We start from the raw sequence: 21,182 nt of genomic DNA, 5'->3' as shown, positions 1-21,182 counted from the left end.
CTAGCTTATTAGAACAAACTGACTCTTTAAAAGTTATAACTGCATGAAGGTTGCAAAATCCTCAATAGTTCCAAGCTAAGCAAATTATGGAGCTCGATAATCCTGCTGAGTAGAACTTGTCGATATAACACTATCGGTAAAAATATCATTATTCAACAAAGAGTAAACACCTCCATTGCTATGCCTCCCATCATTAGTGGAACCGACAAGAACTTACACCCTCTTCTTGTTTTCTTTTATTTGTATTATTACATCCTCCTTGTTTACATAGCCCTTTTGTTTCATTTTGGATATTGAAGAATTTTCTCCAAAGCCCTTCTCTTTCTCAACATCCATAGAAAATTCCACTCATGTGTTGGCCGATTTAAACTTGTTACTTTCAGAAAATGGCCATTTTGTTTTCAATCCTTGTGCCTTGGTCCTTTATAAGACTCAAACTTTATATTTCCTAGAAACTTGAAGTCGAATGGGGAATTGAGAATCTTGCTAATCTCACCTCCAAGGATTCTTTCCGGCTTGATTTTATGCCCTGACTTTTTCCTTGATTTCTTTTATCCATTCTTGTTGAGCTTCCCCTTCTGAGACAGTCAATAGTTTTAGCAATGAGCTTAACTATTACTGACATTTCCACACAGATAATAAACAATTAGAATCCTTTCACAACTGAAAGCCACTTCTAAATAGTCGTTCTCTTGCTTCCTTAGTATCTTCCATCTCATAAGAGGCTCTTGGATATCAAGCCTCACTCTAAATCACACATATATATTTATCCCATTAATTTCTCTTTTCATGTTCCATAAGATTTCCAAGATTTTTGGCTAGAGATACAATGTCAAAACCCAATGACAATTGACGCATTTGAAGCCAAAAATCATCATAATGGACATCAACATGAAAGGGGTTCTCATATTGTTTCAATTGTTGTACAAGTGACAAGAAGTTATTAAATGATCATGGCCCCAACCAACTTCTTCTTAAGATCAAACTTATTATAAAATTGAATAAGATAGAGATTGTTATTGAGAGCCTTGATATAAACGCCCTCACCCTCAATTAGACACCATTTACTCAACAAAGTCATATTCATTACTTTTGGATTCACCATATGCTCCTCTAAGAATGTGCCAACTAGACATAAGTAGTAGTTTATTTCCTCTTCGGTCGTGCTCTCCTTTATGATCAATAACTTTTCATTCTCTTTATCTAACAAAGGTAAATTTTAGAGGAAACACCTCCATTGTTATGTTTCCCATCATTAGTGGAATCAACAAGAACTCACACCCTCTTTTTGTTTTCTTTTATTTGCATTATTATATCCTCCTTGGTTGCATAGCCCTTTTGTTTCATTTTGGATATTGAAGAATTTTCTCCAAAGCCTTTCTCTGTCTCAATATCCATAAAAAACTCTATTCATGTGTTGGTCAATTTAAACTTGTTAATTTTTTTTAAAATGGCCATTTTGTTTTCAATCCTTGTGCCCTTGTCCTCTGCAGGACTCAAACTTTATATTTCCTAAAAACTCAAAGTTGAATGAGGAATTGAGAATCTTGCTAATCTCGCCTCCAAGGATTCTTTCCAGCTTGATTTTATGCCCTGACTTCTTCCTTGGTTTCTTTTAACCATTCTTATTGAGCTTCCCCTTCTGAGATAGTCAATAGTTTTAGGCAATGAGCTTCATTATGATTGACATTTCCGCACAGATAACAAACTATTAGAATCCTTTCATAACTGACAGCCACTTCTAAATAGTTGTTCCCTTACTTCTTTAGCTTTTTTCCATCTATAAAAGGCTCTTGGATATCAAGCCTCACTCTAAATCACATATATATTTATCCCATTGATTTCTCTTTTTAGCACCATCATATTCCAAGAATTGTTCCATAAGATTTCCAAGATTTTTGGCTAGAGATACAATGTCAAAGCCCAATGACAACTGACCCAAAAATCATCATAATGAACATCAACATGAAAGAGGTTCTCACCTTGTTTCAATTGATGTACAAGCAACAAGCAGTTATCAAATGACCATGGCCCCTGGCCAACTTCTTCTTAAGATCAAACTTATGATAAAATTGAATAAGATAGAGGTTGTCATTGAGAGCCTTGATATAATTCCTCAATTAGACACCATTTACTCAACAAAGTCTTCTCCATTGCTTTTGGATTCACCATCTGCTCCTCCAAGAATGTGCCAACTAGACATAAGTTGTAGTTTATTTCCTCTTCGATTGTGCTCTCCTTTATGATCAATAACTTTTCATTCTCTTTATCTAATAAAGGTAAATTCTAGAAACCAAATTCCATATTAACTAGAAAGGAATGAAAGACATGAGACACCTTGACTCGGCATGACCTATCACATGCACAGACACTAGAGCAAAAGCATACACATTCTAGAGAAAAGGAAAAAAGCCTATTTTATGCATTATCAACGAAGACGATGCTAACACATCATTAAAAATTAAGTCACACAAAATTTATTTAAAACCATTTTAATGACATATCATTATCTTATTCATTGATAGTGCATGAAATTACACATTATCAGTGCATTAAATATAAATACAATAAATTGCAACAATTATTGTTTAGTTCATCAATAGAAAAGAAAGTAAATGATGTGTTATAACTTTTTTTTAATTATACTATTTAAAAATAAAATAAAATGTAAAAAGTGTAAAAAAGATCATTTATATCATTTATAATTTTAGAAATACATTTTCTTTCCTCTATGATTTTAAGAAATTGAGTCACTAAATGAACAAACTTTTCATGACTTTTTTTGTTCAACTTTCGTGACATTTTAAATGCCACCAGATAGAAAACTTTTGGAGACGTTTTTGCTTGATCAACAGTGGGAGTGTAAGTGAGAATTTTTACTTTTAGTGACGTTAAAAAGTGTCACAAAAAGAGCACATTTTTTGATGTTCTAAAGCGTCACAAAATTTGATTTTTAATTTTTTTTTACTTTTAGTGACATTAAAAAGTGTCACAAAAAGAGCACATTTTGTGATGTTTAAAGCGTCACGAAAATTTTTTTTGTTACTTTTCATGCGTGACGTTTTCTTATGTTTCGTTGAAAGCATCACAGAAGCTCAAAAACTACTTTTTTTTTGTGATGTTTTTGTATTATGATGTCTTAAAAATGTCACGAAAAATAATTTTTGGTGTAGTAAGTTCTCATTAAATAAAACAAAAAAAAAAATCCTACCTAAATAAGATTAAAACAGCCTTTGGTTTTTCTTATTTTACTTAACTTTTTCTCATCTTACCACAATCCAAACACATTTTTAGTATGAAAGTCTCTTTTAAACTTGATGCATAGGGTTTTTAATAGACATGTTCATTGGTCAAGCACTCATCCAACTCCGACCTTGGATAGGATATGTTTGACCTTGAACTGACTAGATTCTACTAGAATTCAAATCAATTAATAAAAAATATAAAAAAAATTATTAATATTTTTTAATTTACGAACCAAGCTATAGAGGCAAGTTAGGCCAAGTCAAATTCAATTCTAGACAACAATATTTTGAAATTGGATCATGATCCAACACATGAATAGGATTATTTTCTACGAAATTTTATGATAAGAAGATTCAATTTTAATCTCGATGTCATTTTTGTCGTTGCTCGCTAGGAGGGAAGTTATCTAATTGAGCCAACGTCACACAACAAGAAACTTGAGTTTGATTCAACATTCACTACTTAAAACTCAACTCAAGTTTAGTCAATACTATTATAAAAGTTTAAGCTTGACTCAAAGTTTGAACTCAATTTGATTAAGCTCATCTACATTATTTACATATTCAAGTTCGAACTCATTTCATGTACAAATGTCATATTTAAATAACCAAAAATAGGGTTTGGGAGGTTTTAAGTGAATATCTATCAAGGGTAAAAATTCGTTTAGGCTCATGAGTTGTTTGAATCAAGAATTAAGATACTCGAACATAACTTGTTCTATAGCTCAAGCTACTCGATCTTGACTTAACAATGATCGAATTGAATTTGAACTCTTTTTGAATAGAAATCAGAGTAGCTTAGAAACACAAGCATCCCATTTACATCCCTTATAAAAGTAAGGGAAGATTTGAATGGATGGAAGAGAACTGTGTAGAACATGGAGTTGGCCCGGAGATTGGTGGGTGGTATTGGAATACCAAGAATGATTATCGGCATACCTAACGGGGGGATTGAGAAATATTATCAGTTGCAGCCAAAAAGAAAATTCCCAAAAACTCAGTTGTCTTGGAGTGTTTGTACATATAATTATGTCTGATAAATGACAGTTGAAGTAATTGTAGCTGTTTCAAGTACAGCAATGATTTTGTCCAACTACAAAAGTATCTTCTGGTTTGGCCATTTACTAGCAAGCACCATCGCAAATCAGGTACATGCATGTGAGGGGAAAAAATAAGAAGAAAATGATGAATTTTCATGGGACAAATATTGTTTTACTTTTGTGATTGTTATTTTATTTAAGCATACATTAATCATATTTATTTTATCATTTTTTCTTTAATTTTTAAAGATAATTTTCGCTTTTAATCTTTAAATTTTAATTATTTTTGTTGTTAGATAGAAAAGTTGATTTAACAATTAGCATTCTACGATACGTTTTAAAATTTATTGAGTTTTAAAAAAAGATTTTTTCTTAATTTTTAAGTACACATGAATCATATGTGAGTTGTCACATCAAGATCGTTAAAATTTTAATAGTTCGATAACTTTTCATCCAATAAAAATAAATTAACTAAAATTTAAAGGTTAGAGACTAAAGTAATCCCAAAAAGAAAATTTTTATTTATAATATCCGAACATAATTCTTTAGTTGTTTACGTTTGAAATAATGTAAGATTTAGAGTGATCAACAAGGTTTTGGTAGTGTTGTTTATATTCAAATAAACGTAGATTCTCTTTCGATTTATTATGAGTTTTAAGTCCCATCATATATAAACTTTGTTCGAATTATTTTAATTTACAATTTAAATATATTTTATATTGAATTTATTCTAGTTATAATTACTGAAATATATATTATTTATAATTTTAATGTAGTTAGTTGTAATTTGTAAACTAAAAAAAAAAAGATTTAAAGTGATTTTGGATGCAAATGTGGTGTGGGGTTAATTTTAAAACCTTCAAAGCTGGTCCTACATATGTTATCCATGCTTTTAATTTCAAGAACCCTAATCCAAACCATGCTTATCCTAATTGGTATTGTAATAAAAGATGCTTTCATTACCACAAACCATAAATATTAGTTAATAGTGTGGGATCAATCATTAATAATTGTAATTTCGTCTTGTCATTGTCAAATCAAACTTTGGTAAATCGATTAGTCATTGTCAAAGGTTCGCAAGAGATCTCACCGTATTCGTAATACACGAAGAATAAGTTTTAAATGACCTATCCTCTTTTCCATCATCTTAGAGTTCAATATTGTTTTCACTATTACATTGATGTATCCTGATAAAGTTCCCCGATAACGATTCCTGATAAATCTAGCAACACGCTTGCCTTGATAAATTTCGCAAATATGCAAGAATATAACCAAAAACAAAAACGAAAAGAAACTAAATTAGAACTATTATTGTTTTCCGAGAAAACAAAATGGTTTCAAATTAAAACTAAACTAACATAAACTAAAAACTACAATCATCAATTTTTTTTGGTGAATTATAAGAGGGGGGGCAAGACTATAACAGCAACGCGACTGCCGTAACTCAAATGTAGACCACACCTGGGACAATGAACACTCTGGCCGTGAGACCAGCACATAGAATTCACAATCAGTTTTTATCAACTCTCATTCAATGATGCTGTATGGATTTCTTACACCATGTGAACTACCCTAAGAGTTTTTGGAAGATGCAAAGGGAATGGGAGAGAAACTGGCATTGTCGTTTCTGAGTGCACTTGATTTAGGCAATATTTGTTAAGCTTTTGGATTAGGTTTATTATTGCTTGAAAGGAGGAATGGATAAATTGAAAGCAGGCGTTTTCAGACAAGACAACGAGACAGGTTTAAAAAGCATGTTAGTAGGTTCCCTTTTGTGCATGAAAGTGAGTTTAATTAAACCTAATATCAGTATGGCATCCATGGAAATTGGAAAACGACCCACCTGCTTAATGTTCGCATTTTGTCCTTTTTTATTCGATTTCATCGTAAAAACAAGTCGATAATTTAAATAGGTTTAACTTCGATCTGAAAATGATATAAATTATAAATGAAATTTGAACAAATATTTTAAAGTGATTTAAATCAAAGGTGATGTGACTTGAAAAAGTCTTTCTTGCAAACATAAATGGCTCGAATCAGAATCTAACTCGACTTTAATTAATCCAGTCTAAAACTAATCTGCTCAATAAATTTGGTTAAAATAGCTATATGTGTCAATTACACTATATAAAAAGTTCTTATTATTTATATCTTCCGATATATAAACACTTACTGACATGACATAATTAAGACATCAATTCAAATATCGAATTCACAAATTTATACATGATTAAGTTATAAATGAGATATTAAAAGATTAAATGAACAAATTATTATCACACGAGACACAATAAAATTATTAAGCTGAAGCGTTTAGATAAAAATATTTGAAATATTATAAAAACAAAGAGATAAAACTATATAAGCACAAAAAACTAAAATCAAAATTTAACTATAATAAAGAAATCAGATACCACTCAATATCTAAAAGAAGAGAAATTATCAACTTCCCCCGCAGCCGAAAAACCTAATAGCTTTGGGGCACTTTGAGCATAGCTTAATTCTTCCACCTTTAGACCCTCGGATTATGACAAGAAGCGTTAAATTAATATTTGGGGTTTGAATTTATTAATTATTTATATATTGAGATATGAATTTTTTTATTATCTAAGTTAGGTTTTGAATTTGACAATTATTCTCACATTGAGGCTTAAATTAGGTGACTGCTCTCATGTTGGGGCTTGAACTTTTTTTGTTCAAGTTAGTCCCTAAACTTGGCAATTATTTTCCACATTGGGGCGTGAACTTTAGGTCTTTAAGGAAATATCGAGTACTAAATTGGATAAAAAAATTTAAGTAAATAGTTACTAAATTGAGGCCCCCAAAAGTGATTTAACCTTAATCAGAACAATTGCCTATTTGCTCTATAAATACTAGATTATGACAAACTTATGATGTAGGTGAAAAGAGATTATATAAAAATCATTAAAATATATAAGAAATGAATGTGGTTTTGGTTAAAATGATAGAGCAGAGATAATAAAAACTATTTTGGGCTCAAATATTATCATGTGTATATATTTTCTAGAGTTTATATAAAAATATAAAAAGACAAAATACCTAAAATAATAGATTTTTATAATTTCATAGATAGTCTCAATTGATAGGTTACACAAACTCAATCAATTCTTAAATATTAAATTAGATTATTACACACCCATGGTGTTGGTGAAAATTTTTGGGAACAAATATATTTATAAAAAATTAAATAAAAATAAATAAAATTTTGGTTGAATTGGTAAAGTTGAAATATTAAAAATTACGAGATCTTTGGTTCAAATCCTATTGTGTTATTTTTCTAAATTTTATATAACTTGCATAACATATTTATTATTTTATAAAATGATTTGATTAGATATTTGGTACGTTGATACTAGTGTTTAAAAAGGACCAAGAAAGAGAAGATGGTGATGACAAAGAGGTCGATTCACTTGTTACAGGCGAAGAGTCAGAGTAAAGCTGAGTAGGAAGGAAGTTGGAGGGGAAAAGGCGATAACGAGAGGAGATTGTAGAGTGCTAAGGCTTAAGGGAGTAAAAACGGGGGAAATATTATTTATCTATCGTGTGTTGAGATATATATAGAAGAAAGGTCTTCATATCTAGCAATATTATGTCACCAACAATAAAGATAGTGGCCCACCTATGTGGTCGATCAAGTGGTAAGTCCACTATATGTCAATTGTTAAGCTTCAATTATTTTTTCTTAAAGATAAGAGTGTACCACTAATAGCGGATGACATGACGAGGGAGCCCATGAATGGCCAAGGATGGATGGCATATGTATCGGCAATATAAAACATGGGGAGTGGCTAATGTTCGGGTGACCAATTGGATGGTGAAATATGGGTACATCTTAGACCACTTCTTGTACTGCCAGTCTATGAGTGCCTTTTAAATCATGTTTCGGATTGCCACGTATATCAATGGGGATAGAGGTGTGACATCATATTTTGTTAAATGAGTTAGACTGCAATTGATGGATGCTCAACCAATCACCTAACATAGGGTGTAGATAATGAAAGAGTAGATGTGTAATAACTAGAGACTTCTTTACAAAGTAGGAGAAGAAGCAACCTATTGCATTCAAAGTACATTACTCGTATACAACTCGATTGTATGTTGATGAATGAATTAAGCGAACTCCACATTTTTTTTCCTTTCAAAAAGATGAAAAGGAAGTCCAAAAAGTCAAAATTTGAATTTTGATATTTTAATTGAACATAATTTTTTTTTAAAAGTCCACATGTCAGTTTTTTAAATAAAAAAAAGTCAAACTAAATCCAATAAAAAATTTACATATCAAATGAAAGCTAAAAGATGTTTTCTAAAAACATATCTCAACACATCAAGGACTAACTAATAACATATTACAAGAGTAAGAGGGCCAAATTATTCCAATTCCATTACAAGGATTAAATCCAAGTTCTAGCATAATAGAGGGACCAAAAACATAGTTTGACTAATCTGCTACCATCTCTAACCGTGCAAAAAGAACATAATAATGCTGCTAAAAGAAACCATGTTTTGAGCAAGACTGATTTAATCCAATTCAACCTAAACTATCTTTTATTAAAGTATTGGCATATAAATCTACTCATACATCACTCAAATATGAAAAGAAAAACAAAAAAAATAACTGAAACTGCATCTACACATGGTTTACAATCAAATTCCCTGTAAAAACCCTTCCAAAGCTCTAAATTCCTGTGAAAATAACTTTTTGGGTATAGTAATTATGACAAAGCCATTGGTCATCGGAAACCAGACCTGAATCAGTGTTTTGTGAACATCCCTTGCGTCAATGATGAAAAATCGTAATCCTTACCTGTTTGCGAAGGATTTGAGGACGGAGCTGGGGAAGCTGATTGAGGCTTGCTTGCTCCGGTCGTTGCAACACCATTTGATGGGGCAACTTGTCCCAATCCATAAAAGCTACAAGAAAGGACATAACCAGTACTTTAGGAGAATGGAACAACTTATGACTTATGAATGAAATTAGTAATCTAACCAATAGTTATTTATGGGACAAACTCGTGACAAGGCCGACGGTATTAAAGGAGACAACTGAGAACAAAGAGATTAATATGTACCTGGATGATGGATATGCAGATGAGTTCGCCATTTGTGTCTGTCCCATATTCATAGCCTAATGCAATGAAAAAGAAGTGCACCAGATGAGAAACTTGTTAGATATACTTGTTTTAAAGCAATTGCAACTATGTGATGGAGTCTACCTGCATAAGTTTCTGCAGATCAGCCTGCCCAGCAACGGGCATCATCATTCCAGGGAATTGGTAGCCACTGTTTGGCCAAGCTTGAGAGGGTATGTTTGTGCCGTTAGATGGAGGCTGTTGAGCATTTCCAGGAGCAGATTTAGCTGCAGCAGCCATGAGAAGGGACTGTTGCTGTGCTAGCATAGCTAGTTGTTGTTGATGCATAGCGAAAGGTGACACCATATTGGACTGTAATTGATTGAAACCATCACATCAACAATGTTGTACCCAACAAAGAAAAAAAAGGATCAGAGATAAACGCAAAGTCATGCTTATCAATTAGCTCCAACCTGAAAATGATCAATTAATATAAGTTCTACACCAAGGACTCCTAAGACCCAAGTAAATGCTGTTGAAGATATACCTTTTCAAAGAGGCTCATAATATCATTTTTAACATCTTTTTGAGGCTTCTCTGGGACTTGGTTGGTTGTTAATGGAGGTAAATCACTAAATAAATCCTCAATTCCACTAGTAGACTTGGTATTACTTTCGGCAGGTTTTGGTGGATTGGGTTCGTCAGTTGTGGAGGCCCCTCCAGCAGCAGCTACAGAATAGCACGTGTCAAAATCAAAAGAAATTATAAAATGCTCTAACCATTTCTCAGGAGGCTAGTACTAGGTACAAATACCATTAACAAGATAATAATGAAAAAACGTCAATGAACAAAAGTTATTGAGAAATGTCAAGACATACACTGGAAGCCTGCCCAATCATCAGTAGAAGTTGCCTCAGAACCATTCTCACTTGGACCATCATCCAAGGACAGCATGTTGAAAAGGTCTGTAGCATAATCGACTTTAGGAGCGATGGCTACGGGAGCAGTCTCTACAGCTGGCTTTGTTGCCTCAGCTGGCGCAACAACTGGTTCAGGCTTCTGTACGGGTGTAACCTATTCGATCAACACATTATGTGATATGAACATTTAAATAATAATAAATAAGAGTGGTAAACTACTGGAATAGAATCCTATACACTAGTAAGCAAGAAAGTAAGTTAACCCATGGACAAACAGATTGAAGACTTTAGTTCAAATTGATACTATTTATTTGCTACTTTAGCAAGTGATAAACTTTCTTTCCATATGGCATTTGTCTCATACTTCTTCATTCTAATGCTAATTCCTCTAGGTTATCCATGTAAATGCATTAAGAGAAAAGCGGATGACTGATTTTCTAGAAAGAATTAGAAACAAAAGCACATACATAAAGAACTTAGTACCTGATCAGGTCCCTTAGGAGGAACAGGAAGACTAACTCTTGTTGCAGGAAGATTTTCTTTCTGACCAAGTGCTTGTTTGTTCCTCCTTTCCTCAAATGAATTCTCGGAATTACTAATGTGCCCATGACCACTTGTTTCATTAGGTCTCTGCCAATGTGAGGGAGCCCTTTCGTCCAACCTTCTAGGTGGTGATTTGGATTTTCCATCTCTAGGAACCCATCTTTTTTCCTCATACCTACAATATACAACAACAATTAATATAATACAAAAAAAAAATGAAAAACCTTCACTTAATCTAAAATAGGTTAATGGTGGATACAGAAAACTCTATGATACATACTTTGCACGGATGAAGTTCTCAATTCCAACTCTATCATAATTAGGGGGTAACTCAGCTTCCCAGTAACTGTTTGCCTTTTCATTCCCCATTGCTGCATGATAAACATTAATCATTGTCATAATTTGTAGGCTCTTATCATCTTATCATTAAAACCATCACCAATCATAATAATGCAAATTCATGACCTAACAAATAACTTACATTGAATAAAAGCAACCTGCTCAGGAAGCCATGTGTCTAGTGTAGCAGATCGAACCTGGAGCAAGAGCCAGTAAGATGCAGGTATACAATTGGGAAAGATAAACTGGGTTTCACTAATCATAAAACCAAAATTTAATAACCGGTAACATAGAAAAAGAAACATGCTCAAGCACTATACGGTAAAAGGTTTTTTAGGATCACAGTTAGCATCGGAGACAATTGGATGACTGTAGGATCACCTACATATTGAGGAGGAAAAAGAAAGATGAAATCTTAGGTAGCAGAAAACAAGAGCAATCCCAACATCTGAGTGAGCCAAATCCATACCCATAATGGGAACAAGGTCTAGAATTAGTCTATCATGAAAATATGTGAATGAAGTACAAAAGTTGTGACAGCAGCAGCAGCAACTCGATGAACTTTCTCAATCAGGAAGAGATAAAAGTACATATTCTAGAGATAAGAAAAGCACCTTCGATATGTGTACCCCAAGACTTCTGTGGATCCCAGAACATTGCATGCATATAAAGATACCTAAATTCACACTTGCCCATCTCGGACCTCTGAAGAGAAAGGAAGCAATTATTAGCACTATGATAAGAATGATGTTATCATTAATCCAACGACAGAATCTATAACAATTTAAATTGTATTGAAACAATTTATATATTAGTTTTTGCTATTATGATATCCACATCATCTCTCTAGATTTTTCTCGATACATACTTGGCTTTGCAGTCGGCGCATTCCCTATTCTCCGGCAATTTAAGAAGACTTTCAATAATCTGCATGTGAAGAGTAAAAAAAATAAGAACTTTATCAAACTGGCGGAATATCAAAATCAACAAAATTACTAACATGAACAAGAATCATTAATTAGATGAACCTACTATATCAAATAGATTAACAAACAAGCACAATAACCTAAAGTTCCAGGCAAGAATTATACGTTTACAATAGAAAATGGAGGAAATTAACACCCTCGACCACCTAAAGCATATGCTCTGATGCCACATGGGAAGATTGCGTAAATTTGTTCCTATGGTCCAAAAATCAACCTTTCAAAAGTTCTCAAATATATGAACAAATCAATCATAATCGCCAAACTTGACAAAGATCTTAAAAAAGAAAAGGGATAATTAGGCAACAGAACTTGAAACTCATAGAGAAAACTGATTGAGGAAAACTGAGTTTAGTTCTCCGAAATAGTAAGAAACTATTTAAAATCCAATTTTTAGCTGACGAAATTCTATTAATCTCAATGAAATCTACCGGCTCGATCTATCTAAACCGATCTTAATCTAATAACAATTTTACATTAATAACCATTTATTCATATGTAAAGATTCCTAAAATGAGTTCATATTCGCTATTCGACATTCGATTCGATCAAATCCTTTAACAAAAGCTGAAATTTAAATCAAACAACCAAAAAGCGAAGAGAAATTTCAAAAAAAAAAATCATGTGAAAAGCAACAAAAATTGATATAAAAAACACAGATCAAATCAAAAAAAGTTGAAAACACGAGGGAGCTACTTGGAATTACGAATAAACAAGGTCAAAATGGTGAATTTTGAAGAATAACCTTTCGGTGTCTGGCGTTGAGCTCCTTGGTAACGCTGGCCTTCTCGTTCATGTTTAAGAAATGAAAAGGAATCTACGGCGAGCGAAAGAGAGAGATCGGAGTTGATGCCGAAGACGACGAGAACAACGCCGGCGACGACGCCGACGAGGAAGAAGAAGAAGAAGAAAGGGTAATTTCAAAAGAAAGCCGAGGTCAATTCGGTCTTTTCGTCGCCTCTCTTTCTCTCTTCTTTCCCTCTCCTTATGTTCTCTTTTCTGTCTCTCTCTCTCTCTGATTTTTATGCCACTAGAGATAGAAAATATTAAAAAAATAAATAAATAAACAAATAATCATCTCGCTCTTATTCTAATTTTATTAGAAAAATAATAAATTATTCCATTTTTCAAAAAATATTTTTTTAAAAATTATATAATAAAATTTTGATTTAATTAATTGAAAATCATAAATGAAATTATTGGTTTTATTTAATAATAACAATATATTCATAAAGAAAATATTCAAAAACTATTTTATATACCGAAATAAAACAAGATAAAACCACTTCTTAAAAACTTATCTTTATTGAAAAAATTAATCCTTTGTGTGGGTCTTCGAATTTCATCATATGTTGTCTCAGTTTTAGTCTGAATTTTCCCGGTTCTTAGTTTACTTGTGATCATATCTGATTTTTCGACACAATGCCTAAAATTACCCATAAATAGGAAAATAATATGTTTCAGCGCACTCGAACCCACGTCCTCCTACATTAACAACAATGCCCATGCCTTGACGTATCTTTGTAAAAACTACTAAATATACATTTTTACATAAATATTTTATATAATTTATTATTTAATTAATCTAAAAATATGTTAAAAGGTATTTCTATATTATATTAATTTTCCAAAAAAAATAATATTCATTTTAGATTAAAGTTAGGTTGAGTTGGTACTCATTCTAATTATGAAATTTATTAAAGCATTATCATTTATTTTTAATTTTTAAATAATATTTCTCAATTACTATAATGTATTGAAAATAATTTTTATAGTGATGAAATAATTTATAACATTAAAAATTTATTGAAATTATTAAAAAATACTTTATAATTATATATTTGGAAGTAAAAAAGAAGAAGAAGATGAAGTTGATTCCCAGGTAGGGTTGGGAAGAGGTTTTTGAGCTGGCCATGTGATATCCAACATTTTAATTTTGTAATTATGCCCTCACAATTAAGAAATCATTAGCCATTGAGTTCTTCTAATCATTAAATTATACATTGTCTTTTCTTTTTCTTTCTCAACAAAAACATATTGAAAAATTAGGTTTTAAATTTAAACTGTTTTCTTTTAACAATCCGTCGTATCTGTTTTGTTTTTACAGAATGTTTAAAACTATTTATAATCATTTTTCAACTCATAACTAAGAGGATAATGCGCTAGATCTAAGCATGATATTAATCTACTTTACGTTTGCCCAAGCTCGGCCCAACTAGAAATCTGGGTCTAAAATTTTGCCCAAATCCGGTCATATTTGCAAAAGATTAACTCAAGCCCATTTTAGGCCCACCCATACAGAGATGAATTTAGGGGGGCTGGTAGGGACCTCGGCTCCCCTAAAATGGAAAATTACTATTTAGGCCATTTAAAATTTTTTAAAATTTTAAATTAGAAAAGGTAAAATTACACTTTGACCCCCTCTAAAATTATAAAAAAATTTGTTAAATCTTTTAAAAATTATAAAGATTTAGACTATACAAAAATTAAACTTTCATTTGGCCCCCTAAAAAATTGTTCTGGCTTTGCCCTTGCGCCCATATTATTTTTTAATTTTTTTTAAAAAAATATTTATATTTTTTATTTTAATATATAATAATTTTATACATTTTTTATTTATTAAAATTTTTATATAGTCATCTTAACATTATTTAATAGTATAAATTTATTTTTAATGTATTTTAAATTACATAACATATAAAAATAACATAATATAAATAATAAAAACTTAAAACGGGTAGGGTCGGGCTCCAGCATTGAATGTTCAAGCCCGAGCTCAGCCCATATTTTAAACGGGCCTAATTTTTTTGTCCAAGCCCATTTTTTGAGCCTAATTTTTTTGCTTAAACCCTCCCAAAATTTGGGTGCACCTTTGGGCTTGGGCGGGTAGTCTGACCCATGAACATGTTTAACTCGAGCCCACATCCTCCCACATTGACAAAAAAATTCATTCCAATCCATCTTTAAATAAATAAATAAATAAAAACTTTCTTTTTGTTTGTTAATTATTGTATTAATAATATTATCATATTTTCCAACACAGTTCAAACTAATCATTAGAGTATAGATTCCTTAGATGATTACATCCACCTGTAAAGAGTTCTTTCCATTGGGCATTAATTGCATTTGTTTTTAAATGTTCAAAATTTAAAACCAACAAAAGCAAATTTATTATAACTTTAATGCAGGGTAGTAGGCACATTTCAATATTAATGGTATGTATTAGTTTTAAATTGATATTAAATAGTTGATATTTGTTTTAAAATTTTGGGTAAATTATATAGTCGAGGTTATCTAATTATGGTTTTTTTGTCATTAATCATGGCGTAAAAATAGAAATATCTAAAATCCAAGATAGTCGAGTGACCAAAATGACAAAATTAAATAGTGGAATGACCATTTTATATCTTTTCATAGTTGAGTGACTACTAATATAATTTACCCTAAAATTTTAAATGTATTTCGATTTTCTTTATGTATTTTTATCTGCTTTTGATTAAAATCGACTTGTATCAAGGTATCAAGGTATCAATTTTTTCTATTGGTACAAGATTCTAATATTTTTATCTTGATTATTTTATTTTTATAATTATATTTAAAAATAAAATTCAGTCATTTAATTAAGTTATTCAACTTAATTAATCATTTAAAACATATATATCTAAATATAAATATATTTTTATATATAAATAAATGAAATATCTTGCACGCATATATGATATATGAAAATGTTTAAAAAGAATCGAGAAATTTAAAATGATTCATCGAAATACACTGATACTAATACATATCGAAATAAAATGATAAGTTAACCGTCTAAAAGTCTCTATTTCCATTACTAAGTTATGTTTTTGGAATTTTAGGTACGTGCTAAATATGAGTATGTTATACGGATATATTAATTATAATTGTGAAATGTAATTGTACTTTCATAAGAATATCATGATATTATACTAAAATTAAGATACTAAAATTCTTATATAACTAAACCCCATGTGATGACATGACGGTTAAGGATATTCACAGCCTTAAGTGTGGCTTGGGTTCGAGTCGCATTAGTTGTATTTGTTGTTCGGGCTTTGTCCTGTTATTGTAATTCACCAAAAGAAAATTCTTATATAACTAAAAAATTTATTAGAATGCAGATCATGACACATCTATCACGTATATGAAAAAAAATATTTTTTAGTATTTTTCATATTCGTTTTACGGTTTATGTTAAAGACTTGTGGTTGACAATAAACCGCATTAAAGTAAAGGTTATTATCAAGTACTGATAATGGCACATCTACCACATATATGAAAAAAAAGGTAACCAATTTATTTTTAAAAATATTTTTCATGTCTATTTTACAGACTATGTTCAAGTTTATGGCTAATAATAAACCATATTTAAATTAAATGTTATTATGAAGTACTAGATCATGGCACATCTACCATGTATATGAAAACCAATAGTTATGACTCGATTTTGAAGTTACAGTGGCCACTCAAATGACCTAATAAAAAGCAAATTGCTTATTTTATGGAAAATTAAAATGGGCTTTACTTGAATTTATAAAATCATTAATTTATACTGAAATTTAATTAGGATCTAATGAAATAAAAGCTCTTATTAATTTTGAAAACATATTTAACTATTAATTTGTCGTTTCGGAAACCAGTTTTGTAGTGAAAAATCCAAACTCTATTATTTACTAATAGAAGCCATTATTCCTAATTTTTTTAGACCAATTATTAATTTATTATTCAGTTATCTAATTTATCTAGTCTTAGTCACAATGCATGCAAATATCAAAATATTCCCGTAACTTGAATAAAATAAAATTATAACATTTAATACTTATTTAGAAAAAAATCGCGTCGAGACCTCCGAATGCTGAGTCCGAGCCCTAACTTTGCGGATTACCTGAAAAATGTTAAACTAATGGGATGAGCTTAAAAAACCCAGTGTGAGTCTTAATCAAAGGTCAATAGAGTATGCAGAACTTACAAATCATGCAAGAAACCGGTTTGACAATTGAGCACAAAAGCTTAACATAGTATCAATAATTACAGATGTACCCAGGATTCACAAAATATGGTGCTTTCAACAGTTATGCATATGCATGCTCGAGAATGACAATGCAATAAGGTCCTACCCATCCATTCGCTACACACCACGAGTTCCTCATAACTCGTCTACTGAATCACCAAAACAATTAGGAGTTGTAGCTCAGTGTGGATAAACAACCAATAACGGTTTGCAGACAAGCTGCCAATATTGTGGACGAGCCAACAAAAATGCAGATAAACTGCCAGTATTAGTGTAGACGAGTTGCTAGTAGTGTGATTAAATCGCCCAATCTCCTTGGTACTCCGGTGTAGTGCACTGACAACAATGTTGCAGACTATAAATGTCGTCGGTACTCCATGAAACTCTTTTGTCATCCACGAAATCCAACCAATGCAAATGTAGTAGGACACATTATCAATGAAACACATCATGCTTATCAATATCAGTTCAGTATAATGGCATGCTTATCATGCTTTTCGGTAAATGGTATTGGGGTATGCCTTACATGCTTTCAATTAACAAAATTAGTGGCATGTGTACATGCTTTCAATACAATCAATGTCATACATGGTATGTAGCATAAATATGTACATAACACAATATCAGTCATGGCATGTTTGTATGCACATCAACCAGTAAACACATTTTACCAATATAAATTATATAATATCAATTTAAGGCTAATTGCGCAAGGTAAGATCCACACTTCATATTCGACATGCATCAAAAAGAAAATATATGTGCATTCAGTTTCCCCATTGAAAGGTACACACACAATTCGACCAAACACCAAACAAAAACATCAATCAAACAACTCTCAAAGACATACCATCATTTGACCAAATCAAACAAGAAGTACTCACGTACACAATGCGCATTTAACTAAGTCCCACACCTGAATTACGCAAGTTTGCAAACCAATTGCTATCTGCAATTTTCCCCAACTCAAAATTGAACGAACCTAATCATACGACTTTAGATAATTTAAAACGTAAGGATCACAAAATGTAATTCTAAGTATTTGTTTCTTAGAAACGATCAATCCACAACGAGCTTTGCTTTCAACGGGTCGCTTAATTCCTTCACTTCAATAGAAAAAATATACAAATTCATTAAAACAATTATAAGTTATCAATTCTATGGTGATTAGTCTAATTTTAATCTTCAAACTAATTTTAATTAATCTAAGTCAAATTAATCTAATTGTTTATCTAATTTAGATATAATTTCAATTTCACCATTACTTGAACACTATTTATCATATACCATGTCTACATGTATCGAATCCAATAAATTAAAATAAATTTTAATATAAGCAAACTAATCTAATAATTTCACCACATTTACCTTGTTCTCGAATAGTTAATTAATTCAAATCAAGTTATCATAAGATGCAACAAATTCAACTTAATTATCTCTATCCAAACCAATTAACATTGATAAGCTTGTACCGACTAATCTAAACGGTCACATTTAAAAAGAGAGACTAATTTAAAATTAAGTTACATGAATTCTAATTACACTTAACTTAGTAACAACCCAAGTTAATCTAGCCAAATAATTCTAACAAATTTTAGTTATATGACTAATCTAAACAATTTTCCAATAAATCAAACTTTAATCAAACTAACTAATCAGACCACAAAATTGTCAAAATAGCAAAAGCATAAAACCCAAATCCACCCAAACATGATAATAAGAACATCCACAATATCATTATATCTAGTAGGAAGTCAACATTAAACAAGCACATCAACTAAACCAATTTGGATGGCATTTAAAGGTAGTGGCTGAAGCGAACAACAATTGAAACAACAAAGGAATGAGTGTTGCAAAGTTTGAGATTAGCACAACGACCACAAGACAATTGACGGCTAAAATTAAGTGCTGATCGACAAACACATAGCAGGCTATAACAACAAGAAATTGAAGTTAATTGACACCCAAACAACAGAATAATTGGAGGCTGATCGATAAGTATTTGGTATAACAACATTAATAATAAGTATTTGGTATAACAGGGTAGTACACACGCATACACCATTCACAACTGATTTGAATCCCACACCTCAATTACAATCCATAGAACACTAATAATTGACTGGAGCACCATTACATGTAACACCCCAAAGTATAAGGGGTTAGATGAAATGAATAACCAAGTAATGACCTAGGCTTGATGGTTAAGTAGTTAGTGTACCCCTAGAGGTTTTAGGTTCAAACCACTTCTTTCCTATTTATTTTCTTTAGTTTTCAGCAAACTAAGGTAAAAAAATCTAGGAGAGTAAAGGAAAATTTTTCCCATATGCTTAATAGACTATTCGTTTTTTAACCAAGAACTCTGAGGTGTAAACTTTCTTCACTTGAAGATATCCTGGACCAATTTCTTAGATACCGACACCAGGCAGATGCTTTCATGCTAGAATACGCCAATACTCTACCTTGCTAACGAATCAGTCGGGTGGCAAATCATACTACTATAATGCGCCAAAACAGTTAATATACATACATTATTCTCTCAAATGGGATCCGTCGAATTTAGGTTGTGACAAAGAAAGCTTGGATGGCTACACCAAAAGAAGAAATGAATAAATAGTGAACAAAAAATAAAAAAAAAATGACTTTTAAACCTAGGTTAACTAGGTGGGACGACACAAAATAGGAAGGGAGCAAAATTGCAACAATTTTAATCAATTTGCAAAAGAAGGGATTCAAACTTATCTCTAGCCAATTACATTGTCTCCTTACTCACTCTTAACCATTAAGCTAATAGCTTATTCTTGTCATAATTTTACGAATTTAAAATTAAGAGTTTGGGAAGTTACACTCCCTCCCTCCCTCTATTTTCTCTGTTTCGTTTTCCTTTTGTTTCTTCCCTTGTTGTGTCTCTTCCTCTCACTGTCGATGGTGGGTTTCCCTCTCTCTCGTTGGCCAGTGCTCTAGGGCTGACACCATAGAGTTGACACCCACTGTCCCCTCCTCCTCCACCTTTCGTCTCTTTCGCCCTCCCCCCATGTTTCTTTTCTTTTTTTCTCTATTGTCGGCTCCTCCTTTGCTGGTTGTAAGGGATGACTTTCCCTTTATTTTTATATATATTTCATGTATTTAAGATTTTGAAAATCTTTATACTAAATTTTTATTACCTTTGCATAAAAATATAAATTTACGTAATGGATAACATATTATATGTATATTTGAAACAAAGATTTTAGATTCATAAAGTGTAGAACCAAAAGTAAGTACTTAGGAAGGAGGACAAACTCTTAACCAAAACCAGTAAGTTTACCCTGTATATAGGATCCCACCGTTCATCCCCTTTTCAAATTTAACTTCAATCAATTCAAAGTACAAAATTGAACTTAAACTAAGAGGAATTGAATCCCAAATAATATGGTTTGCAAATAATAAAGCTACTAGAGAGTTAATGACTTTATTTACACTTTGTTGATTCCATAGGAAAGGCATATTAAGGAATTGATTTCTTAAAGTAAGACACTCACTTAAAAACCATCCCCAATTTTAAAGTTACTAGACTTGTTTATGGGTTAGGCTAGGTCAGATTCAGGCAAGGCTCATGTAAAACTTCTATATTGATTTTCAAGGTCCGGACCAAAAAGTGGGCAAAATTTTTTTCCAAGCTTGACCTGAATTTAGAAATGTAAGCTCAACCTTGACCCACTCCACCTATATTTACTTTTAAATTTTTTTATATAAAAACAAATTTTAGAAAATATATTATATTAAACAAACTAAAATAAATACTAAAATAAATGTTTCCTAACACATTAAAAATACATTAAAAAAGTATTGTTAGAAGTATAAAATAAACAAGTTCATATTTTAATTTAGGCTAGATTATTTAGTTGGTTAGGTTTTTTGGGCTTTAGGGGTAATGAATTAAATTGTTATTAGGTTAGTAGTTTAATAAAAATGTATAATTATTATTTAACATCTATAATTAATATA

General features: G+C 31.4%; 1 protein-coding gene across 2 annotated transcripts; it reads right to left on the bottom strand.

Moving 5' to 3' along the window:
• Positions 1 to 8,823: 8,823 nt before the first annotated feature.
• Positions 8,824 to 13,188, bottom strand: LOC105768321 (ADP-ribosylation factor GTPase-activating protein AGD5). Of its 2 annotated transcripts, none has more exons than XM_012588199.2 (11): positions 12,906 to 13,188; positions 12,046 to 12,104; positions 11,792 to 11,882; positions 11,320 to 11,374; positions 11,119 to 11,209; positions 10,779 to 11,013; positions 10,254 to 10,434; positions 9,923 to 10,104; positions 9,520 to 9,747; positions 9,376 to 9,431; positions 8,824 to 9,217 (listed from the first exon to the last, which is right to left on the bottom strand). In XM_012588199.2, exons 1-11 carry the CDS (start codon positions 12,954 to 12,956, stop codon positions 9,058 to 9,060), a joined length of 1,389 nt encoding a protein of 462 aa, XP_012443653.1. In that variant the 5' UTR covers positions 12,957 to 13,188; the 3' UTR covers positions 8,824 to 9,057. The 2 variants fall into 2 exon arrangements, with proteins under 2 accessions (XP_012443653.1, XP_012443651.1); XM_012588197.2 differs by having other exon boundaries at positions 10,254 to 10,449; positions 12,906 to 13,186.
• Between the last annotated feature and the right edge of the window lie 7,994 nt (positions 13,189 to 21,182).

This window comes from Gossypium raimondii, chromosome 5 (assembly GCF_025698545.1).
Source record: "Gossypium raimondii isolate GPD5lz chromosome 5, ASM2569854v1, whole genome shotgun sequence".
NCBI classification, from domain to species: Eukaryota; Viridiplantae; Streptophyta; class Magnoliopsida; order Malvales; family Malvaceae; genus Gossypium; species Gossypium raimondii.
The sequence above is the reverse complement of the archived record's forward strand: the minus strand, read 5'-3'. Positions and strand labels throughout refer to the sequence as shown.